Below are 26,333 nucleotides of genomic sequence, written 5' to 3' on the forward strand. Positions count from 1 at the left end.
TCCAAAGAAGAGCGGCGCGTTTCGTCACTGGGTTATTTGGTAACCGTGATAGCGTTACGGAGATGTTTAATAAACTCAAGTGGCAGACTCTGCAAGAGAGGCGCTCTGCATCGCGGTGTAGCTTGCTCGCCAGGTTTCGAGAGGGTGCGTTTCTGGATGAGGTATCGAATATATTGCTTCCCCCTACTTATACTTCCCGAGGAGATCACGAATGTAAAATTAGAGAGATTAGAGCGCGCACGGAGGCTTTCAGACAGTCGTTCTTCCCGCGAACCATACGCGACTGGAACAGGAAAGGGAGGTAATGACAGTGGCACGTAAAGTGCCCTCCGCCACACACCGTTGGGTGGCTTGCGGAGTATCAATGTAGATGTAGATGTAGATGTAGATTCCTCCACAGGAAAAAACGTCTGATATATTCTATACAACACTGGTGACGCCATGTGCGTCACATGACAGGAATATGTTGTCGACCCACCTAACTTGTACACTTGGCGAATGGGTAAAAAGATTCTTCTACCTTTTCCGATGTAGGTTCTCTTGTGGATGTGATAATCACTCCCAAAAAAGTGATCGCATCGGACGGACGGACGGACGGACAGATAATAATTGTCTGAAAATAAAAAATTGAACTTTTCACTCGAGGGAAGACTTGAACCAAGGACCTCTCGTTCCGCAGCTGCTCACGCTAACCACGGGACCATGGCGCTCCTGAACTCACAGTCTCCTTGATGTTGCCTATCTTCCACAAGGGCTACTCAATTTGTATATTTAGCTTATTTTTTTCATAGTTCCACACAACTTCTTCCTGTTTTCTCGATTGATCTGTGTTCAGATTTTCAAGGCCTATCCACTGTGGCAACTTATAACTAAATCTGAAGGGGATGCGATGGGGAGGTTCCCTTGTGAGTGGCAAAGTGTAGTGTTTTCGGAGGAGTCTTGCTTCAACTTGTCCTACAATGATTGCCGCACACGCGTTCGACGCAGCCATGGTGAACGCAATCGGGCAGACTGTATTGTTGAGCGGCATAGTGGACATACGCCAAGTGTGATGGTTTGGTGCGCTATAGCCTGTAACAAACGATCTCGCCTTCTATGCCTTGCGGGCAGTCTGAATAGCTACCGCACTGCTCCTCCTGCAGGCCGTTCCACATGTCACATTTCAGCAGGACAACGCTCGGCCGCATATGACGAGGAATGTGCAAGCCCTCTTCGACGAATGACGGGTACCACTGCTTCCACGGCTTCCCCATTCACCTGACATGTCGCCTATAGAACATGTCTAGGATATGGTCAGTCAGCAACTCGTTCATTCAGGTCCTCCGCCAGTCACAGTTGATGCTTTAGGACGCACATTCAAACCGCATGGGAGAATATTCCCCAGCAGCATATTCAAGCGCTCCTAGATTCCATGCTACGACGTGTAGTGGCTCTGACTGTAACATATGGTGGCGCTATTCCATACTGAATTTCCGTAGTCACAGTGCACGTACAGGTCCGTAATGCCAATCATGATCCTAGTCGGTGAAATAAATTTTATTGTGATCACATATGTCGGTCTTGATGTTTCTCTCTCTCCAAACAGTAGTGTAGTTCAATATTACTAACCTGTTGTTGTTGTTGTGGTCTTCAGTCCTGAGACTGGTTTGATGCAGCTCTCCATGCTACCCTATCCTGTCCAAGCTTCTTCATCTCCCAGTACTTACTGCAACCTACGTCCTTCTGAATCTGCTTAGTGTATTCATCTCTTGGTCTCCCTCTACGCTTTTTACCCTCCACGCTGCTCTCCAATGCTAAATTTGTGTTCCCTTGATGCCTTAGAACATGCCCTACCAACTGGTCACTTCTTCTTTTCAAGTTGTGCCACAAACTCCTCTTCTCCCCAATTCTATTCAATACCTCATCATTAGTTATGTGATCTACCCATCTAATCTTCAGCATTCTTCTGTAACACCACATTTCGAAAGCTTCTATTCTCTTCTTGTCCAAACAATTTATCGTCCACGTTTCACTTCCATACATGGCTACACTCCATAAAAATACTTTCAGAAACGACTTCCTGACACTTAAATGTATATTCAATGTTAGCAAATTTCTGTTCTTCAGAAACGCTTTGCTTGCCATTGCCAGTCTACATTTTATATCCTCTCTACTTCGACCATCATCAGTTATTTTGCTCCCCAAATAGCAAAACTGCTTTACTATTTTAAGTGTCTCATTTCCTAATCTAATTCCCTCAGCATCACCCGACTTAATTCGACTACATTCGATTATCCTCGTTTTGCTTTTTTTGATGTTCATCTTATATCCTCCTTTCAATACACAGTCCATTCCGTTCAACTGCTCTTCCAAGTCCTTTGCTGTCTCTGACAGAATTACTATGTCATCGGCGAAGCACGAAGTTTTTATTTCTTTTCCATGGATTTTAATACCTACTCCGAATTTTTCTTTTGTTTCCTTTACTGCTTGCTCAATATACAGATTGAATAACATCGGCGAGAGGCTATAACCCTGTCTCACTCCCTTCCCAACCACTGCTTCCCTTTCATGCCCCTAGACTCTTATAACTGCCATCTGGTTTCTGTACAAATTGTAAATAGACTTTCGCTCCCTGTATTTTACTCCTGCCACCTTTAGAATTTGAAAGAAGTACTGCAGTGAACATTGTCAAAAGCTTTCTCTAAGTCTACAAATGCTATAAACGTAGGTTTGCCTTTCCTTAATCTTTCTTATAAGATAATTACTGCCCTAAATATGATAGATTAAGGAACTTGAATTAGTTTGAGGAAAATAAAAAAGTCAGTCTTGTTCGAGTGTCTGATTACTGTTTTTGACAGATGCGCACGTCCTGATGCCGGCGCTGGAAAGACTGGACCTGAGAGACAACCGTCTGACATCGATACCGGCGGCCATTGCGAGCATGCGGAAGCTGGAGGAGCTGAACATGTGCGGGGCGAGGCTGCGCCGCCTGGCCGGGCAGCTGCCGCCGCTGCCGCGCTTGAGGGAGCTCAGCCTGCGCAACACTGGCCTGTGCTGCCTGCACCAGGAGCAGGACGCCTTCCGGGGGGTCCCCAACCTCGAGCTGCTCGACATCTCGCAGAACCAGCTGACCTCACTGGGAGGGGCACTGCGTGGACTCAGCCAGCTGCAGTACCTCGACGTCTCTAGAAACCAACTGACCGAATATCCGCAGCTGTCGATACAGGACTGCAGGGAGGGACTTCTCAGCTTTGCGTTCAATCACCTGCGAACGCTACCAGACTGCAACAGCTTCTGCCAGAGCAGTAACGTCCTGCTCCTTGACGTCGAACACAATCAAATTTCTTCCTGGGATGGCAGTGCTGACATGCTGAGGTAACGACATTTATGTCTAATGTATTAACCCAAACACATGATAATGTTACTGTCATTTACGAGAACACGCATAGGAAGCTCTTGCGTACCCAAGGACTTCATTAAAACACTTCTGGATCTACTGCCCAGAAGCTTACTAGAGAGAAGGTTGGAATCAAATAGGGATACTTAAACAACTTTTATTGCTATAGAAAAGGTATTTGACAGTATTAGCTGGCAACTATTTAATCCATATATGGATCAACCCGGTGAGACGGGTAAATTACAGTGAGGGAAAGGCTACTTACAATTTGTACAGAAAACAGATGGCAGTTATAAGAGTCGAGGAGCATGAAATGGAAGCAGTGGTTGGGAAGGGAGTGCGACAGGGTTGTAGCCTCTCCCCGATGCTACTCAATCTGTATATTGAACAAGCAGTAAAGGAAACGAAAGACAAGTTCGGAGTAGGTATTAAAATCCAGGGAGAAGAAATAAAAACTTTGAGGTTCGCCGATGACATTGTAATTCTGTCAGAGACAGCAAAGGACTTGGAAGAGCAGTTGAACGGAATGGGCAGTGTCTTGAAAGGAGGATATAAGATGAACATCAACAAAAGCAAAACGAGGATAATCGAATGTAGTCGAATTAAGTCGGGTGATGCTGAGGGAATTAGATTAGGAAATGAGACACTTAAAGTAGTAAAGGAGTTTTGCTATTTTGGGAGCAAAATAACTGATGATGGTCGAAGTAGAGAGGATATAAAATGTACACTGGCAATGGCAAGTGAAGCGTTTCTGAAGAAGATAAATCTGTTAACATCGAGTATTGATTTAAGTGACAGGAAGTCGTTTCTGAAAGTATTTGTATGGAGTGTAGCCATGTATGGAAGTGAAACGTGGACGATAAATAGTTTGGACAAGAAGAGAATAGAAGGCTCTTTAAATCTGGTGCTACAGAAGAATCCTGAAGATTAGATGGGTAGATCACATAACTAATGAGGAGGTACTGAATAGAATTGGGGAGAAGAGGAGTTTGTGGTACAACTTGACTAGAAGAAGGGATCGGTTAGTAGGACATGTTCTGAGGCATCGAGGGATCACCAATTTAGTACTGTAGGGCAGCGTGGAGGGTAAAAATCGTAGAGGAAGACGAAGAGATGAATACACTAAGCAGATTCAGAAGGACGTAGGCTGCAGTAGGTACTGGGAGATGAAGAAGCTTGGACAGGATAGAGTAGCATGGAGAGCTGCATCAAACCAGTCTCAGGACTGAAGACCACAACAACAACATGGATCTACTCACATAAGTTGAACGACTGTATCGACATTTTCACCAAGACGGAGCAACAGCACACACTGGCTTGACAGCCTCGTCAGGAATGCATGGGGTTTTTGGTGAAGAGAGAACAATCAACAGATACTGTTAAGTTTCTTGCCCATCTAGATCGCCCGATAACTTTCCCTGTAAAAACTATTAAAGATCTTGGAAGATATACATTTACACTGGAAACATATGGTAGATGAACAATACTAAACATATATATAAAAAAACAGATATGGCGAGAACATTACAAAGCCAAAGTCAGAAATAGGCTAAGACAAGGATACTCATTATCTTTTTACTTGTTCAACATCTCCATGAAAGGACTATAAGGATCTTTTAAGAAAAAATATCAGGATTTAAAGTGAAAGGAATTCCTATTCACTCACACAACTGCGAACAGATGAAAATAAACAGCATCAGCAACTCATGCACTCAAAATTTTGAACAATTATTAAGAAATTGGTCAGGTGTGATTAATACTCGCGCACTGGTGGTTCCATGTATGTGTACAGAAAGTATGTCCATTCGCGGAAGCGAGCATATTGACGCTTTTTGCCCTTTGTGGACAGTAATACTGGCAAGGTACTGGTCCCAGGGATTCCATGACTTTCGGGAATGTTTTAATATCAAGTTTGAAGACCGCTAAAAAGTGACAAAGGAAAAATTCTTCTCATGATATAATTATAAAGTAACAATTTTGGATTTTCACCTTCACTTATTCTGTGAAAACACCTTGCCAACCTCATGAGTTTATGCCAAGGGGAAGTATTTGGTGAGGAGAGCACAATCAACAGGTGCAGTTAAGTTTCCTGACCATCTCGTTCGCCTGAAACCTCTCTCTGTGATTTTTACCGGTGGGACAAATAGAATGGTCAGGTGTACTCAAATAACCACTGGCAGAGGAGTAGCAAAACACTGCAAACGCCGTTGCCGCTATAAGCAGCTACAGTTATCTCAAAGACTTAAGAATCCAACACAGCACCGCATCGGCCGGCCGAAGTGGCCGTGCGGTTAAAGGCGCTGCAGTCTGGAACCGCAAGACCGCTACGGTCGCAGGTTCGAATCCTGCCTCGGGCATGGATGTTTGTGATGTCCTTAGGTTAGTTAGGTTTAACTAGTTCTAAGTTCTAGGGGACTAATGACCTCAGCAGTTGAGTCCCATAGTGCTCAGAGCCATTTGAACAGCACCGCATCGACGTCAATGGTTGCCACTTCAGGCATCTTCTGTGATGGTCATCAAAGAGGGTCAATACTGCCTTTCTGGTCAGTGTTATTTTGTCGCCCCTATGTAGGACTATGTCAGATCATAAAAATTGCCTAAGACTCAGACAGCAACATTCAAATTAATGTTTTGAATATATCTATACGTAACTATGTACGTATACAGATGAGCCAAAACATTATGACCACTGCCACCCACAGGACAGAGTGCCGCCCTATGTCGTTGCGGGTAGATGATGCGGTAAGGAAAATAAGTGAAGCAGAAATGAATGGGGAGTCCTTTCAGCGACGATACGGATCACAAATAGGGAAATCCACAGACTGATGTGACCTTGACGAAGGGCATCTGTTCTGTCGGAAATGTCCCGTCTGACAGATCAGAAATCATACAGTTGTTTGACACAGCAGCCTAAATACCAAATTTGGAAGGATTGAAGGACTTTAGCCGCAGTCGGGCATCAATATAATCGATGACGAAAGCTCAAAATTTGTGCTGGACCGGGACCCCAAACTAGATCTTCCACTTTAGGTGAGCGGTTGTCTTAACCGCCTCACCCATCTGGACACACTTCCCACCTGACCTCAGTTCTTAACTTTTCATGAGCTAGTAGCTTCCACTGACCACTCTCCTACAGCCTTCACTGACCACTCACCTACTTGGTCGGAGCCTGTCATATATATATCCATCCGAGCCGTCATAGTGGCAGGTCTGCAGGCCAACGATTTCAATGTGTTTGTGACATCAAGGTAAAAGAGAGGTTGGGTTCAAGGTTTACGATCTTTATTTGCAAACGCTGTAGTAGACATAGCTGTGGGCATTCCAGACGGGACAACATTACAAGTTTTCTTACTGGAACGTGAACGTGTTGCTTTTGGCTGTGCAAATGCCTGTTTCCTAGTTATTGCACAGAGGGTAGCACCTGTGCACACTGCAGGGTCTGGTTCGCCCTGCATCAGTTTGCCATCGAATGAGGTCACTCTTTCGTTTGTTACTGTGTTGAGCGGACAGGAAACGAAGGACTCGTGAGAGGACAGACACTGTGCTTAAGGGGCGGAGGAAGGAATTGCTCACGCTGCGCGACGTTTCTACGTTCGGAGGTTATCGAATCATCGAATGCCAGATCCACGCACATTTACTGTCATTCTCAGGTCCCTACGACAGACAGGTTCACTTGAGGAACATTTTCTTCACTGGCATACTCTCGTAATGACGCATGAGCATTTAAGGCCTACTTCGGAACAGGTGAATTCTTTTGGCGTTACAGGCGTGAAAGCCCGACGGACGAGGTCGTCAATGCACAGTGCGTACACCCGGACTTCAAGAGGAAGAGCCTTCAGAAGGTTCACGATCTTAACCCAGAGGTTTTTCCACGTCGAACTGAATTCTGCCAGTGGTTTTTGCAAAGGAGTGCCATTCAGCCGGACTTCACGAACCGACTATTTTTACGGATGAGACATCCTTTACACGAGAGCGTTTCTTTAACAGCCGCAATCAACACATGTGGGCACGAGAAAATCCGCACCAAGATCGCTTTTCTGTCAACATTTGAGCCGGCTTGGAAAGCGATAGTCTGGTCGGTCCATACACGTGTCTTGAAATCTGGCAGAAAACCCAAAGAGATTCTGGTCATACATAAAGTACACCAGTGGTAAGACGAAATCAATAGCTTCACTGTGCGATAACAACGGTGAGGTCACTGATGACAATGTCACTAAAGCAGACTTCTTAAACACGGTTTTCCGAAACTCCTTCACCAAAGAAGACGAAGTAAATATTCCTGAATTCCAATCAAGAACAACTGCCAAGATGAGAAACATAGAAGTAGATATCCTCGGAGTAACGAATCAACTTAAATCACTCAATAAAGGCAAGACCTCCGGTCCAGATTGTATACCAGTCACATTCCTCTCAGAGTATGCTGATAAAACAGCTCCATATTTCGCAGTTATATACAACCACTTGCTCACAGGAAGATCCGGACCTAAAGACTAGAAAATTGCTCAAGTCACATCAATACCCAAAAAGGGAAGTAGGAGTAATCCACTGATTTGCAGGCCTATATCACTAAAGTCGATTTGCAGTAGGGTTTTGAAAAATATACTGTATTCGAACCTCATGAAGTACCTCAAGAAAAAGATATATTGACACATAGTCACCACGGTTTCAGAAAATATCTTTCTTGTGAAACACAACTAGCTCTTTATACTCATGAAGTAATAAGTGATATAGACAAGGGATGTCAAATTGAGTCCATATTTTTAGATTTCCAGAAGGCTTTCGACACCGTTCTAACCAAACTGCGTGGCTACGGAGTATCGCCTCAGTTGTGCGACTGGATTCGTGATTTCCTGTCAGAAAGGTCACGGTTCGTAGTAATAGACGGAAAGTCATCAAGTAAAACAAGTAATATCCGGCGTTCCCCAAGGAAGTGTTTTTAGGCCCTCTATTGTTCCTGATCTGTATTAACTACATAGCAGACAATCTGAGTAGCCGTCTTAGATTCTTTGCAGATGATGCTGTCATTTACCGTATTGCAAAGTCATCAGATGATCAAAACGACTTGCAAAATGATTTAGATAAGACATCTGTATGGTGCGAAAAGTGGCAATTAATTGTGAATAAGGAAAAGTGTGAAGTTATTCACATGAGTACTAAAAGAAATCAGCTTAATTTCGATTACGCGATAAGTCACACAAATCTGAAGGCTATAAATTCAACTAAATACTTAGGGATCGCCGCGCGGGATTAGCCGAGCGGTCCAGGGCGCTGCAGTCATGGACTGTGGGGCTCGTCCCGGCGGAGGTTCGAGTCCTCCCTCGGGCATGGGTGTGTGTGTTTGTCCTTAGGACAATTTAGGTTAAGTAGTGTGTAAGCATAGGGACTGATGACCTTAGCAGTTAGGTCCCATAAGATTTCACACACACAAATGAACATTTTTGAACTTAGGGATTACAATTACAAATAACCTATATTGGAACGATCACATAGATAATATTGTGGGTAGAGCAAACCAAAGACTGCGATTCATTGGCAGTACACTTAGGAGGTGCAACAGGTCTACTAAAGAGACAGCTTTCACCACGCTTGTCCGCACTATTCTGAAGTATTGCTGTACGGTGTGGGATCCGCATCAGATGGGACTAACGGATGACATAAAAAAAGTACAAAGAAGAGCAGCTCGTTTTGTATTATCGCGAAATAGGGGAGATAGTGTCACAGACATGATACGTGAATTGGAGTGGCAATCATTAAAACAAAGGCGTTTTTCGTTGCGACGGGATCTTCTCATGAAATTTCAATCACAAGTTTTCTCCTCCGATTGCGAAACAATTATGTTGCCACCCACCTAAATAGGGAGATATGGTCATCACGATAAAATAAGGGAAATCAGGGCTCGCACAGAAAAATTTAAGTGCTCGTTTTTCCCGCGTGCCGTTCGAGAATGGAACGGTAGAGAGACAGCTTGAAGGTGGTTCATTGAACCCTCTGCCAGGCACTTTATTGTGAATAGGAGAGTAATCACGTAGATGTAGATGTTCCCTTGGCGACTGAATGCAAACAAATAATCTTTTTACGAGAAACTCTGCCAGAGTTGTTGGAACATGTTCTACTCAACATGCGACAGCGAATGTGACACCAACGCGATGGTGCACTTGCGCACTTAGCGCATCCAGTGCAGATGCCTTTGTATGGTAACTTTGTTGAGAACTGCATAGGGTGCGGTGGCATGGCCTGTACATTCCCCCGAATTGACGCCCATTGATTTTTTGTTCTGAAATCTTTTGTGTATGGAACACCCACTGAGAATGATGAAAAGCTGATAGCGCGCATTATGGCAGCCTCATATGCAATTTCCACTTTGCCAGGAGTGTTTGAAAGAGTGCAAAAGTCATCCCAGCGGCGTTGCACGGCGTGCATTCAAGTAGGAGGACGTAATTTTGAGCGCTTTCTGTAATATTTCGGCATAAAGGTTACAAAACTTCACCCTGATTTCTCATTTACCTTGATGCCACAAATTCATCGAAAACGTTGCCTTGCAGACCTGCTACCATGGCAGCTCGGACAGCATGTGAACATGGGTTGCTCTGTATGAAATATACTGATGACACACTCTACCGGCCCTATCATTTTCAAAATTCATCTCAGGTACACCATATATACATATATATAATGTCTGTGGTATCCTGTCGGAAGTGTCCGAGATAACAGACACCACATTGTTTTACACAGTGGCCTTAGATATCACATTTCGAAGAAGAGACTGACTCCAGCCGTAATCAGGCATCGAATTAATTCGATGATGAAAGTTGATATTTGTGCCAGACCAGGACTCAAACCAGGATCTCCCACTTAACACAAGCGGTTGGTTGCCTTTACCGCTTCAACCATCTGGGCAGGCTTCCCGTCTGACGCCAGTTCTCGATTTGCGATACGCTAGTACCGTCCACAATCCATTTACCTACTTGCTAGCAACATGTCCTATATTCTCGCAAGAGGCACGAACCCAGTTGTGCATCCGCACTGAAGTTATCGTCTTGCGGGACTACAGGACTCGGTGTGAGCAAGTAGGTGAATGGACGATGGATGCTACTACCATATGACAAGATGACCATTTGTGTCGGACCGAAAATATGTGCGGATGTCAGAGGCGGTTAAAGCAATTGTTCGCGTTAAGCGGTAGGTCCGGGTTCGAGTCCTAGTCCGTTGATGGCCAATTTCTTCTGGAGCTGATCTCTCATTTAGAATTTTATATTTATGTCCGCTGTATTAAACGACAGTGCAGTATCTGTTGTGTTGAACATATCCGACAGAGCAACCACCACACACACATATATACTGAAGAGCCAAACAAACTGGTACACCTGCCTAAAATCGTGTAGTGCTCCCGCGAGCACCCAGAAGTGCCACAGCACGACGTGACATGATCTCGACTAATGTCTGAAGTAGTGCTGGAGGGAACTGACACCATGAATCCTGCAGGGCTGTCCATAAATCCGTAAGAGTACGAGATGGTGGAGATCTCTTCTGAACATCGCGTTGCAAGGCATCCCAGATATGCTCAATAATGTTCATGTCGGGGCAGTTTGGTGGCCAGTGGAAGTGTTTAAACTCAAAGAGCGTTGCTGGAGCCCCTCTGTAGCAAGTCTGGACATGTGGGATGTCGCATTGTCCTGCTGGAATTGCCAAAGTCCGTCGGAATGCACAATGGGCACGAATGGATGCAGGTGATCAGACAGAATGCTTACGTACATGTCACTTGTCAGAATCGTATCTAAACGTATCAGAGGTCCCATACCATTCCACCAGCACACACCTCACACCATTACAGAGCCTCCACCAGCTTGAACAGTCCCCTGCTGACATACGGGGTCCTTGGATTCACGAGGTTGTCTCTATAACCGTACACGTCCATCCGCTCGATACAATTCGAAACGAGACTCGCCACACCAGGCAACATGTTTCCAGGCATCAACAGTCCAGTGTCAGTGTTGATGGGACCAGGCGAGGCGTAAAGCTTTGTGTCGTGCAGTCTCAAGGTTACACGAGTGGGCCTTCGGCTCCGAAAGCCTATATCGATAATGTTTCATTGATTGATTCACACGCTGACACTTGTTGATGGCCCAGCCTTGACATCTGCAGCAGTTTGCTGGAGGGTTACACTTCTGCCACGTTGAAAGATTCGCTTCAGTCGTCGTTGGTCCCGTACTTGCAGGATCTTCTTGCGTCCCCAGCGATGACGAAGATGTGATGTTTTACCTGATTCCTGATACTGACGGCACTAGAGGGAGCTGTAGAGGGTGAAAACTGTAGAGGAAGGAAGAGATTGGAGTACATCCAACAAATAATTGAGGTCGTAGGATGCAAGTGCTGCTCTCAGATGAAGAGCTTGACACAGAAGAGGAATTCGTTGTGGGTTGCATCAAACGAGTGAGGAGACTGTAGACAAGAAAAGAAATGAACACGTGTCAGCTGTTTTTGAAGCCTTGTTCTCCCCACAGTAGTTATATGTGGGAATGTGCAGTTCCACTGGTAGAGTACTGAGAAAACTGCCACTGCCTCTGGTGATGCGACTCCTGCCGCTCATGCTGTGCTACAGCAAGGTTTGAAGTTTGTGCACCCTGTTGTACGTCGTAACACTTGCATCCAACCAACTATTGTGCAAAGCAAGGAAGCCAAGGACTTCGATTAATGCCTTGTTCCCTCGACGTTTTATGACATGATCTGTGACAGACACATCTGGTTTAGAGTTTCTCTGTAATTCTTCTGTATGAAAACTCCCGGCAACTTCTTCACCTTCAATGTCCTTTGAGATTTAAGTTCTAGGAGTTTTTTGTTGAACTGTAAATACATCAGCAACCTGTTCGGTAGGTACAATTCCTAGAATTCTATCTTTTACTTTGGAATACATGCTGTATCATCTACATTAAATTTCTGCTTATGTGTATCCAGCATTTTTATCGATTTTATAGTGTATTTAGAAGCTCATAATAATAACTGAATTGGTTTCATTTTTATTGCATGGTGTGTACTTCATTTATACAGTCAAATTATATGTGGGAGAATATCTAGCCATCTGTATGATCCTCAAAGTGTACAGTGCGTCCACATTTGGTGTTTTATCATTCTGTTTAAACATTCCACGATATCGATTTCATGTTGGAGAATGTCAAGTAATTGTGTAATCCATACCACCCCATTACCGTCTTGAAGTACCTATTACAGAACTCACCTCCATGATCGGGTTGAAGGTTGCCTGGACAACGATAAGTTCCTGTCTGCAGCAATTGTTCGAATATCTGTGCAAGTTGTTTCCCCATTTTGTTTACCACTTACATTCAGGCAAATTTATGTATCAATAGCCATTAATATATATTTGAAACCTTTATTTCTGTTTGAATATTGCTTCATATCTACAATATGTGCTTGCCAGAAGATGTGCAATCCTCATATTGTAACATGTGTTTGTGGGAATGTTTTGCATGTCAGGTTTTGGAGTTCTCAAACTACTATTTCTGTAATTATTCAATGATGTGTCATTCTCTTAACTCAGAAATGGTTGATTTGATTTCATTCATGTGTGCTGTATTCCCAGCTGATGCTGTGAGCAGTCGTACCTGTTCTGTTTTTTCGCTGGGGTTATCATAGTATACATACCGTAGGGATCGATTGATCATCTTTTTGTGTTTAAAGTATCTACCTTCGATGCTGTTACGTGTATTATCTGGTGTCGGATTAGTAATGGTTTTGTATTTCACACTATTGGACATTTTGGCCCTCTACTGGTGTTCTTATGCACAGAAGTCAAGAGTAATATTTTACCATACATTTGTAGCTATTTCAGTAAATAATTCTCAAGTCTTCAAGCTCTTACGAATATTAGATTCAGTAAGCTAGGTGTTTTTCCAAATTGTCTTCCAACAACCTGTCTTATGTACTCAGTTAAATTTATAGTTTGTGTTACCAGATATGTGGCTTTCCCTGCTGACTCCATGTATTTTATCTGTCTTAGCATTGCTGTGACGATTAATGATTTCGGCATTGGCATTTTCTTCTTCTTCTTTCATTTCGAGAGGGGATCAAGAGATTTAGCAGCTGGTTTAAAAATTTCTCTGAGAAACTGATCACATTCCAAATACCCTAACCTTAGCAACCGTAATTTAAAATTATTTTAACTACTTCACCTGATGTCCCTGTCAATTTATTCTTTCATTCAGTCTTTGTTAATTCTTAACATCCAGAAGTTTTTCAGTTTCGATTAACTTCAAAATGGGTCTAATAGCATTAATATAATTTTCTGTATCTGCTAACGGATTTCCAATTAACACAGTCCTTGCAGCTAACATACTGACTGTCTTCCCCATGTCCATGAATTTTGAGATAAGTTGCTCGCCAGTCTTCTGTGTACCAATTTGCTGATTAGTTATCACAAGCACCATGTCAACCAGTCTAGTCAAGTTTGCCTTGATATTTTAAATACCTTTTCCAATTTTCCAATCATGATATTTAATACTACGCATACTGTTTCAACTTTTGCACCCACATATGTATCAATATTCTATCTATGTATCCCTCACCTCCCAGACTGAATGCCTGACATGGATATGATTTGTTTGTGGTGTAATGGTCGCTGATGTACTTACTTCATTGTTTAGTGTATACAGTAGTTTAAAATAAAATCATGGAAGTTTCGTCTATACAATCTGTCATTTAATTCTCTTGTTTTATCAGAAACTTGTTTCTTGCAATTCCAAGAAACTCTTCACAGAGTTGTAAATATAATGTCAGTTCCTATATGCACTAGATAAAAGTATTTCAAATTCATATTGTCCAGTGTGAAAGCTATAATAAGATTGGAATCATCCCGTACTAATCGTTTCAGAGTCCTCGAATATATCTGACATCAACCCTCACATGATACCAAAATAGAAATATTTCCATATTTGATCCTGGTTTTCCACAGAAACATCATCAGATCGTCTGATGATTCTTCAGACGTTTTGCCAGAGTGAGTCTGGCTTTGTCAAAGCTTCACCCTCTATTGCTGGTGGTGGATTTGAGCTCGCAGCAAAGATTATAAGTGTCTGGCGCACCAGTGTTCAAGGGCTTTGCCATGGATCTCACGTTGCTACCAACAACAGTCATTTGCTGCACCACAGGAATCCAAGATACATTCAACTTGAGGGTTCCTTCCCTCCTGTTGAAGCTCTTGACAAGTTTTTGTATTTCTATAGTTCCCCTGAATAAGTGAGTCTGACAGTCCTTCTCTACAGTAAGAACTTCCATGTTGGCAAATTTTACAAGTACTATGTGGTCAGTCTCACACAATACATGCTTTGCCATGGCTGACTGTTTCACCTGCCAAACCTGCAGTGCCATTTATTTTCGATGATCCTGGTGTTGACTGACTGTCCAGTCATTCGAACATACACTTATCCAAATGTGCATGAAACGGAACTACCCGCGGTCTAGGGGTAGCGTCTTTGATTCATAATCAAAACATCTTCGGCCCCGGGTTCCATCCCCGCCACTGCTCAAATTTTGATAAATAATCAGCATTGGCGGCCGAAGACTTCCGGCATAAGAAGTCAGCCTCATTCTGCCAACGGCCTTGCCAAAGAGGGCGGAGGAGCGGATAGAGGTTCAGGGCACTCTCTTGTCCTATGGGTGGGAAATTGCCCCTAAAGGCGGAAGACTTAGCAATGATCAACGACATGAGGATGCAGAAGGCGATGGAAACCACTGCATTAAAGGCGAAAGAATCAGCAATGATCAACGACATGAGGATGCAGAAGGCAATGGAAACCACTGCATTAAAGACACGTAACGTGTATCCACAGGACATGTGGCCTGTAATTGAAGAAGTGTCATGATGATCTCTCCATTGGCAAAAGATTCCGGAATAGTCCCCCATTCGGATCTCCGGGAGGGGACTGCCAAGGGGGAGGTTACCATGAGAAAAAGATTGAATAATCAACGAAAAGATAACGTTCTACGAGTCGGGGCGTGGAATGTCAGAAGCTTGAACGTGGTAGGGAAACTAGAAAATCTGAAAAGGGAAATGCAAAGGCTCAATCTAGATATAGTAGGGGTCAGTGAAGTGAAGTGGAAGGAAGACAAGGATTTCTGGTCAGATGAGTATCGGGTAATATCAATAGCAGCAGAAAATGGTATAACAGGTGTAGGATTCGTTATGAATAGGAAGGTAGGACAGAGGGTGTGTTACTGTGAACAGTTCAGTGACCGGGTTGTTCTAATCAGAATCGACAGCAGACCAACACCGACAACGATAGTTCAGGTATACATGCCGACGTCGCAAGCTGAAGATGAACAGACAGAGAAAGTGTATGAGGATATTGAAAGGGTAATGCAGTATGTAAAGGGGGACGGAAATATAATAGTCATGGGCGACTGGAATGCAGTTGTAGGGGAAGGAGTAGAAGAAAAAGTTGCAGGAGAATATGGGCTTGGGACAAGGAATGTAAGAGGAGAAAGACTAATTGAGTTCTGTAACAAGTTTCAGCTAGTAATAGCGAATACCCTGTTCAAGAATCACAAGAGGAGGAGGTATACTTGGAAAAGGCCGGGAGATACGGGAAGATTTCAATTAGATTACATCATGGTCAGACAGAGATTCCGAAATCAGATACTGGATTGTAAGGCGTACCCAGGAGTAGATATAGACTCAGATCACAATATAGTAGTGATGAAGAGTAGGCTGAAGTTCAAGACATTAGGATCAATACGCAAAGAAGTGGGATACGGAAGTACTAAGGAATGACGAGATACGTTTGAAATTCTCTAACGCTATAGATACAGCAATAAGGAATAGCGCAGTAGGCAGTAAAGTTGAAGAGGAATGGACATCTCTAAAAAGGGCCATGACAGAAGTTGGGAAGGAAAACATAGGTACAAAGAAGGTAGCTGCGAAGAAACCATGGGTAACAGAAGAAATACTTCAGTTGATTGATGAAAGGAGGAAGTACAAACATGTTACGGGAAAATCAGGAATACAGAAATACAAGTCGCTGAGGAATGAAATAAACAGGAAGTGCAGGGAAGCTAAGACGAAATGGCTGCAGAAAAAATGTGAAGACATCGAAAAAGATATGATTGTCGGAAGGACAGACTCAGCATACAGGAAAGTCAAAACAACCTTTGGTGACATTAAAAGCATCGGTGGTAACATTAAGAGTGCAACGGGAATTCCACTGTTAAATGCAGAGGAGAGAGCAGATAGGTGGAAAGAATACATTGAAAGCCTCTATGAGGGTGAAGATTTGTCTGATGTGATACAAGAAGAAACAGGAGTCGATTTAGAAGAGATAGGGGATCCAGTATTAGAATCGGAATTTAAAAGAGCTTTGGAGGACTTACGGTCAAATAAGGCAGAAGGGATAGATAACATTCCATCAGAATTTCTAAAATCATTGGGGGAAGTGGCAACAAAATGACTATTCACGTTGGTGTGTAGAATATATGAGTCTGGCGATATACCATATGACTTTCGGAAAAGTATCATCCACACAATTCCGAAGACGGCAAGAGCTGACAAGTGCGAGAATTATCGCGCAATCAGCTTAACAGCTCATGCATCGAAGCTGCTTACAAGAATAATATACAGAAGAGTGGAAAAGAAAATTGAGAATGCGCTAGGTGACGATCAGTTTGGCTTTAGGAAAAGTAAAGGGACGAGAAAGGCAATTCTGACGTTACGGCTAATAATGGAAGCAAGGCTAAAGAAAAATCAAGACACTTTCATAGGATTTGTCGACCTGGAAAAAGCGTTCGACAATATAAAATGGTGCAAGCTGTTCGAGATTCTGAAAAAAGTAGGGGTACGCTATAGGGAGAGACGGGTCATATACAATATGAACAACAACCAAGAGGGAATAATAAGAGTGGACGATCAAGAACGAAGTGCTCGTATTAAGTAGGGTGTAAGACAAGGCTGTAGCCTTTCGCCCCTACTCTTCAATCTGTACATCGAGGAAGCAATAATGGAAATAAAAGAAAGGTTCAGGAGTGGAATTAAAATACAAGGTGAAAGGATATTAATGATACGATTCGCTGATGACATTGCTATCCTGAGTGAAAGTGAAGAAGAATTAAATGATCTGCTGAACGGAATGGCCAGTCTAATGAGTACACAGTATGGTTTAAGAGTAAATCGGAGAAAGACGAAGGTAATGAGAAGTAGTAGAAATGAGAACAGCGAGAAACTTAACATCAGGATTGATGGTCACGAATTCAATGAAGTTAAGGAATTCTGCTACCTAGGCAGTAAAATAACCAATGACGGACGGAGCAAGGAGGACATCAAAAGCAGACTCGCTATGGCAAAAAGCATTTCTGGCCAAGAGAAATCTACTAATATCAAATACCGGCCTTAATTTGAGGAAGAAATTTCTGAGGATGTACGTCTGGAGTACAGCATTGTATGGTAGTGAAACATGGACTGTGGGAAAACCGAAACAGAAGAGAATCGAAGCATTTGAGCTGTGGTGAAAATTAGGTGGACTGATAAGGTAAGGAACGAGGAGGTTCTACGCAAAATCGGAGAGGAAAGGAATATGTGGAAAACATTGATAAGGAGAAGGGACAGGATGATAGGACATCTGCTAAGACATGAGGGAATGACTTCCACGGTACTAGAGGGAGCTGTAGAGAGCAAAAACTGTAGAGGAAGACAGAGATTGGAATACGTCAAGGAAATAATTGAGGATACTCTTTGATCTTCTTAGTCTTTACACCATGTCTGCACAATATACGGCCGATTCAGTCTTTCACTCTGGGAATGTATGGCAGAAAGTCTGCACCTGGCATAATAAAATTTGCCGATATCGAAGTTCTTGCTGTAGACAAGAGCTGTCACATACACTTGTTCAGGGAAGCTATACAAATACAGAAACATGATAATAGCTTCCACACGAAAGGAGAAAGCCTCAAGGTGAATGGATCCTCGATTCCCGTGCTGCAGTGACCGATCTTTGCAGGTAAGAAGGGGAGAACAACAGAAGTAACGACCATGGAAAAGTTCCTGGACGTTGGCACGGCAGATACATGTAATCAGTGGCCAAGAGCTGGGCTACAGTCCACCAGCAGCTTCGACAACGCCAGCCACTAGTACTGGCGAAACGTCAGAAAAATCATCAGACAAATATTGGCTGAAGAACCAAGTGGGAAGCTAACAGGCAGTTTGTCAACAAAATGGCAATGAAAGCCTTAACAGTTATCTAATACTTCCTTGTTAGTTTTCCTCCCCTGCCTGGCTGCTTTTGATATTGCTTGATCCTTTCACTGTGGTATACAGATGACCAGTGACGAGGCCCACCTAATTGTCCTAAAGAAGGGGGAAGGAGAGAGTGAACCAACAGGAGGCCTCAAGAGAAGTGGGAACCATGTTAGCTGAGCTCGTTTCTCCAGCCAAGAGGACAGTAGCCCTCTGATCTTCCTGCCATCTTTAAGCGACCCAGTTCGCCTAGAGAAGTAGGTGGGGTAGAGGGGGGAAGGAATGAGGGGGAAGGAAGAAGGGAGGAAGGGGAGGGGAGGAAATGTGGCAGCAATGCAGAGTGATATGAAATGCCTACTGGACACTACTTGCCTTACTTGTCACTGCTGAAAATCACATAATATAAAGACAATACCAGCAATGTTGCTGAATGCACAAAATATTTGCAGAGACTGGTATGATTAAACAGAGCATATGGAGTATATCATCGCCAGCTACAGTACATGACATTATTTAAACATATGGTGGAGGGAAAACAAAGGACGTCTTGTAAAAGCAATTGTTATAAATGTGATCTGTTAGAAAAAGAACGTTTTCTGCAAGACAAGCAGTTGTACAGTGAGGGTTGTTAATTAAAACCGATATTCAAACAAGAACAAAAGTAGCTAACTAACAGAAATTATTCAAAATACTACTTTGTAAGAGTCGAACTGAATTGCTGCCACTTAGGTGAGGGCAATTATATACATATATACACTCTGGGCTAGAACGGCGATGCAGTATGTGATTCACGTAGGCACACTTCACAAAGCTTAAGGTCTGGCTTCAATCGGAACCCAAGAGAAGAATGAAATGATTTATCGCACGTAGCTGAGCTCATCTCAGTTTAGTGCAACAGATTGAAACTGCAGTGCATTCCCTAAATCAAGAAGTATGTAGAGATCTCACTGGCAGTGACAGCAACATTAGTTTAGATAGCTTAGCGACAGGTAGATGATGACAGTGCGACTAACCAGAGACAAGTACGAGCGTAAAGATGCTAAATTTTGACTGTTGTAAATGCAATTCTTACAACAAAGTGTCTGATTGGCCTAATGTATCCAAAGAGTGTCACGTAAGGCATGTCAGTCGTCTGTATACCTGGCTAGTCCAACGAGCTAAGTGAAGTATTCTTGCCGCCCCAGATCATGTTCACAAAAAGATGCTTGCTTCTTGGGAGTTGACATATTAGCGTCACCTTAGTGTGTTAATGAAACAAGGCAAAAAGCAGGCTCATTTCAAGCTTAACGGCTGCTTAGAACTTGACATGTAGACGTGTTGCGAACACCTGCTCTGATGGGCGAACATTAATAAAATCGACAAACTGTAGGGGCGGATTAATCCCTTAAAATGGACGAAAAAAGGTCTATGGACAAGTATCTGGAAATGGACGGTGTGCGTGCAATGACAGCAGACCGTCCCAGAACACAGTACAGAGCTATATCGCGTCCATGTCAAAACAGATCTTCAAAGTGGCCTCCATGGGATGCAGTGCTCTCATTCAGACTTCGCATCATGGATTTCCGCACTATTTCGCACATTCTGCCCTCTCTCTTAATAATGTCAGAGGCGTTGTGAACACGCTGTTGAAGGGTATGAACATCAGGAACTGGTTCAGCATACGCAGCGCTTTTTAGATGCCTCTGCGGTAAAAATCAGGGGATTTAAGTCTGTTGATCCAGCAGGCCATGCTACAGGGCATCCACATCCCATCTGACTGGGTAAGATGATGTTGACGTGTCAGTGAACTGTAATGCGGAAGTGGGGTCGTGGCCCATCATGGAGAAACCAAATGATTTGTCATATTGCCAAAGGCACATTCCGAAGCAGTCCAGGCACAGTATTTCCCAGAAAGTCCAGATACGTTCCTCCATCAAGATGCTGTGGAATAGTAAATGGTCCAGTTATTTGGTCACCAAAAATCTCTGCCCACACACTGATGCTGATGAGATATGTCAACCAGTTACTGAAGTTTTTCTGTAGCCCATAGATGACGATTATGCAATTGATGATGCAACTTATGGTAAAGCTTGCTTTGTCGATAAAGAGGACTGAGCCGGCCGCGGTGGCCGTGCGGTTCTAGGCGCTCCAGTCCGGAGCCGCGCTGCTGCTACGGTCGCAGGTTCGAATCCTGCCTCGGGCATGGGTGTGTGTGATGTCCTTAGGTTAGTCAGGTTTAAGTAGTTCTAAGTTCTAGGGGACTAATGACCACAGCAGTTGAGTCCCATAGCGCTCAGAGCCATTTGAACCATTTGAAAGAGGACTGATGACACAAGTCCCATAATTGTGATGGTCTTGTGTAAAAACCATCGAAAAAATGTTTCCTGTAGAGGGAAATCTGCTGCTGATAATCCATGCACTCATTGCATGTGATAGGGATAGTAGCAGTTGTCACGGAGGATACACATAAGCGTACTTTGGTTTACACCATGTTGGTGGGCAACATGCATGGAGCTTATAATAGGGTTAATGTCAATAACCTGGAGAATCCAGTCCTGCAAATCTGGTGTACGGACAATCTGCCACCTCCCTGTCTGTTCGTCTGTCTGAGAGGACCCATGATCACAGAAACGTCCAAAAAGGGCTTGAAATGTTGAATGATGTGGCTGGTTGGTGCCTGTGAGGGGACTTGTTTTGGTATAGCCATGCTGCCTCTCGTCCATTCCCAGCTGCTGGGCCGTGCACAGAGATCATCTCGTCCTGCTCCCGACACGAATACCGGACCATTCTGTTGCTTATGGTACGCTACGTCAGTCACACGGCCCGCAACACACGAGGAATACACGGCACGTTGTCAGAGGAACTACCATTCGCCAGCACCATGTATCGTGGCAACGATACATTTCTGGACATATATTCGTAGGACCCTTTTTCTTCCGTTTCCAGTCACGAATCCGTCCCTGCAGATCGTCGGTTTTATTAACGTTCACCATACATAATGCGAAAAGATGCAACGTGTGCACGGCTGAAAAGTAGTAGTCTCCGTACGATTTTCAGGTGCGTCTCGGCGCTGCACTTGTCGAACAACACGGTGTCGGAGCTGAGCGCGACCATGCTGCGCACTCTGGACGCGGTGAGCGAGGTGGAGCTGGCGCACAACCCGCTGCGGTGCGCGGGCTGCCCGCTGGTGCGGCTGCAGCAGTGGCTGGTGGGCACGGCGGTGCGCGTGCTCGGCGCCCCCGGCGGCGGGTCGGCGGGCCAGGCGCTGCGCTGCGCCGCGCCGCGCAACGTGGCCGGCATGTCGGTGGCGGCGGTGCCCGCGGACCCCGCCTCGTGCCGGCCGCCCCCGCCGCCCCCGGCGGGCGCGGGGCTCGCGCTCGGCCTCTCCCTGGCCGGCGCCGCCGCGCTCAGCACGGCCGCGCTCGCCGCCGCCTGCTACCGCTACCGCTTCGAGGTCGCCTACGGAGCCCACCTGCTCAGGATGCGCATGCGCGCTAGCAGCAGTCGGCGCCGAGCCAAGGACGTCTCCGGCACCCCCTTCGTGTTCGACGCTTTTATCTTGTACAGGTACGAGATCCCGTCGCTTGTCGATAAGAAATTTTGAGAACAATGAACCGAGCGAAATCATTCGTGTGAATTGACAACAGGCTACATCAATGTGGAGGACATAGACCATGCGTCTCAATCCATTTAATTACCCGAGGGGAAGGTAAACGCCAAAAAAATCTACCCTAGACAATCATGAACGATAATTCACATATTTGAAATTTGATCCACTAGTAACAGTTTAATTTTACTGTTGTGATACTTTTTCTATAGCAGTTTGTAAAAATTTACCTTAAGAACAACAAAATGTTAGTATTAAATGTGGTCACCACAGCTAACCAACACCCCCTTACAGTTTACACTGACGAGCCAAAACATTACGACCATCTGCTTAATAGCTTGTTGTGCGATCTTTGTAACACAATAGAGCAACATTTCTGCGTATCATCGATTCTACAGGTCGTTGGTAGATTTGTAAACGTGTGTGGCACCAAACGTCAACGCACAAGTGATGTGATCCCCTTAAATGAATGGCCGCTGATTTTTTACAAGGTTGTGACGTCCGCTAATGGTCCATACGGCTTCCAATGGGTTCATATCAAGCGAATTTGGTCGCCGACACGTCAACGTGAGTTCATAATCGTGCAGCTGAAACTACTGCAGCACGGTTTTGGCTCCAGGAGTACGGTTCTGACTCAGAGACATAGACAGTTACACTGCTGAAAGATGATATAGGCATCCGGGAAGATCAAGCATGAAGCGATGTAGATGGTCAGCAGCTGTCACCTTCTCTTCGCTGGCTACCACGGAGCAAGAGAGTGTCTCTCACAGCGCAATACTATTCCCAATGGCCTGTGACAATGGCGCGATACACGTTTCGAGCCACTGTTCACCTGGAAGATGCATTTGTGGAACGTCTATCGACTTGGTGTAGCAAAAACGTGATTTATCCGGCGAGCCGAGACGTTTCCATCCATGCACGGTCTAATCTCGATCATCCCGTACCCAGTGAAACGGTAATGGGCGATGTCGTTCGGTCAGCATGGGAACACGCAGGGGTCGCCTGATGCAGAGCTCAAACGCGGACACCAAAACTCTTGTGCGTGCACCAATATTGTACTCTTTCGGCACAGATGCCACATATCGCCACCTGTCCTTCTTTACAGAGTAGGCAAGCATCCGAACCCCACATTCTGTGAAGAATCGTCGACATTCAATCATTTTTCTTCACTTTCTGTAGATCATCACGATGCATGCATGCATCATATGAGGTTAGTGGTGTATGACGTCATGTGTCCTGTGGTGTGATTGGTGATAGTTCAAGCCGGGCGGGTGCCGTGTTGGTGTTGTGTGTTTGCAGAAGTAAAGTACGGTCTTTCGTCTATGTATTCATACTCACAGACTAAAAACATGACCAGTTTGGTTGATGCACTGCATTAAAGACCTCTCCAAAACATGTCGGTTTTGGTATGATTTGCTGTCTAAAAGTGTGGTGAAAAGTGGCATTGGTGAATAAGACTGTCATTTAATGGTTTCATCTGACATCACATCTAGGGCACAAGTTCATTTGTCAGGTAATGAATGTTCATTTTAAGGTGATGTTTGAATCTCAGCCTTGAGAAGAAAATTGACGATCCAGTTTCAATATTAAATAACTATCAGCTGCCTATATTAGTAGGTTCAATGAACCCTCTGCCAGGCACTTTATTGTGAATAGCAGAGTAATCACGTAGATGTAGACTGTAGCTCGTTAACATTCGACAAGCTTCGCTATTTTCGACATACTTGTTCACAGGCTCCGAGTAGCAATAATCTGCCCTATGTCCAAATCACTGATCTCCGTGGATTTTCCCATTTGTGGTCCGTTTCGTCTCTAGCATGGTACTCCAGCCCCCTTTGCTCCGCTAACATTCATTCCTTACCGTGTCACGCTCCTACAACGCCAGCAGCTGGCATCCAACTTCGCGGCGGGCAGTGGTCATTACGTTACACCTTATCAGTCTAAAAGTTTGACAGTCGGTGGTTCAACATTGGTATAACTTCCTTTTAATTTTCGTAGTATCTCTTGAAACAGTTCTTGCCTGCTCCCAGACAAAAAAAATTATTTGCACACTCAACGTATTCACACAGTTCGGACCAGGGTTTTTTCCTGAATTGCAAACTGCACATCTTATAGATAATGAGTGAATAAGCTGATGTTCGCTGCTTTCGTGCCAAATACGTTCGTCTACGTGTGGCTTGTGTGCCTTGATTTGAGATGGTGAATTATTTTGGTATAGAGAGGATGAAGCAGCAGCCAATGAAACTATTTTTGGAGCCAAAAAGCTTTTCACACTTCAGAGTTGGCGGTAGTTCCTAGAACAGACCAGAAATTGATTTTTTATGCACTTCGCAACAATAAAAGAACTAACTGACAGCACAAGAGCAACAACGCTGAGGTGTCAAAGTCATCGGATGGCGATACTCAGATATGCAAATGGCGGTAGTATCGCGTAAACAAGGTATAAAAGGACAATGCATCGGCAGAGAGCTATCATTTGCACTCAGGTAATTCAAGCGAAAAGATGTCCGACGTGATTATGGCCGCACGACGGGAATTAATAGACTTTGAATGTAGAGTGGTAGTTAGTGCTAATGCATTGGTCATCCCATTTCGGAAATCATTAGGGAATTCAATCTTTCGAGATCTACAGCGTCAAGAGTGTGCCGTGAACCAAATTTCCGGCATTACCTCGCACCACGGACAAAACAGTGGCCGAGGGCCTTCACTTAACGATCGAGAGTAGACGCGTTAACGTAGTCATGGCTAACAGAAAAGCAACACTCCGTGAAATAAGCGCAGAATGTGCGATGAACGAATCCGTTAGGACAGTGCGGCGAAATTTGGCGTTAATGCGCTCTGGCAGCAGGCGACTGACGCGAGTGCTTTCGCTAACAGCATGACATAACCTCCATCACCTCTCCCTGGCTTGTGACCATAGACGACTAGCCTGGTCAGATGAGTCCCGATTTCAGTTGGTAAGAGATGAGTCGCGATTTCAGTTGGTAAGAGCTGAAGGTAAGGTTCGAGTGTGGCGCAGCCACAACGAAGCCATGGATCCAAGTTGTCAACAAGTCACTATGGAAGCTTGTGCTGACTCTTTAATGATGTGGTCAGTGTTTACAATGTAATGTGCTGGTTCCTCTGGTCCAGCTGAACCGACCATTGACTGGAAATGGTTATGTTCGGCTGCTCAGAGACTGCTTGCACCCATTCATGGACTTCATGTTCCCGAACAATGATGGAATTTTTTTGGATGACAATGCGCCATGTCATTGCGCCACAAATGTTCGCGACTGTTTTGAAGAACGTTCTCGACAATTCGAATGAATGATTTGGCCACCCAGATCGCCCGACAAGAATCCCATCGAACATTTTATGGAAATTTGTGTTAAGGTCTTATGGGACCAAACTGCTGAGGTTATCGGTCCCTAAGCTTACGCACTACTTAATCTAACTTAAACTAACTTAAGCTAAGGACAACACACACACCCACGCCCGAGGAAGGACTCGAACCTCCGACGGAAGGAGCCGCACGGAGCGAACATTTGTAAGATGTAATCGAGAGGTCAGTTCGTGCACAAGATTTTGCAACGGCAATACTTTAGCAATTACGGACGGCTATGTAAGTACTATGCCTCAGTATTTCTGCAGCGGACTTCCAACAACTTGTTGAGTTCCATAACACGTCGAGTTGCTGCACTGAGGCAAAAGAAGGACCGACATGATATTAGGGGGTGTCCCATGACTTTGACAACTCAGTGTACGTAAGGCTACTACACTGCATTAGAGCCTACACGTTACTACCGTTATTATTATTGGCGGCAGTGGTGGTATTCGCAGCTTGAAGACTTCCAGTTTCTGTCAGTCCAGAAGTAAGGAGTCCAGCAATCAAGTGATTTACAAATGATAAATGAAGTGCATAAACTGTAATTTGGTTGATTTTAAATTTGTACGTAGGGTGTGGGTGAAGCAAGAGTCAGTAAGGAGAGGAATGGTGGAGCGGAATCACGTTTTGTGACAAGTGTTTACCCTCAATGTGGATAGTTAGCTTCCTCTTCCGAAAAGGAGTTGTTGGTAGCACTCACTATGCTCTGAAAATTGCTTCACTGTAGTATAAAAAGGGTTATTAGGAATAAGCGGTTCCAGAATTGCTACAC

General features: G+C 44.4%; 1 protein-coding gene across 1 annotated transcript in view; it reads left to right on the top strand.

Moving 5' to 3' along the window:
* Window positions 1-26,333, top strand: part of LOC124594269 (toll-like receptor 2 type-2) — a 108,922-nt gene that overhangs the window by 50,484 nt on the left and 32,105 nt on the right. Inside the window, exons 4-5 of the mRNA XM_047132633.1 lie at window positions 2,838-3,354; window positions 21,645-22,154. Of these exons, the coding sequence (XP_046988589.1) occupies window positions 2,838-3,354; window positions 21,645-22,154 (1,027 nt within the window). The remainder of the gene's footprint in view (window positions 1-2,837; window positions 3,355-21,644; window positions 22,155-26,333) is intronic.

This window comes from Schistocerca americana, chromosome 2, assembly GCF_021461395.2.
Source record: "Schistocerca americana isolate TAMUIC-IGC-003095 chromosome 2, iqSchAmer2.1, whole genome shotgun sequence".
NCBI classification, from domain to species: domain Eukaryota; kingdom Metazoa; phylum Arthropoda; class Insecta; order Orthoptera; family Acrididae; genus Schistocerca; species Schistocerca americana.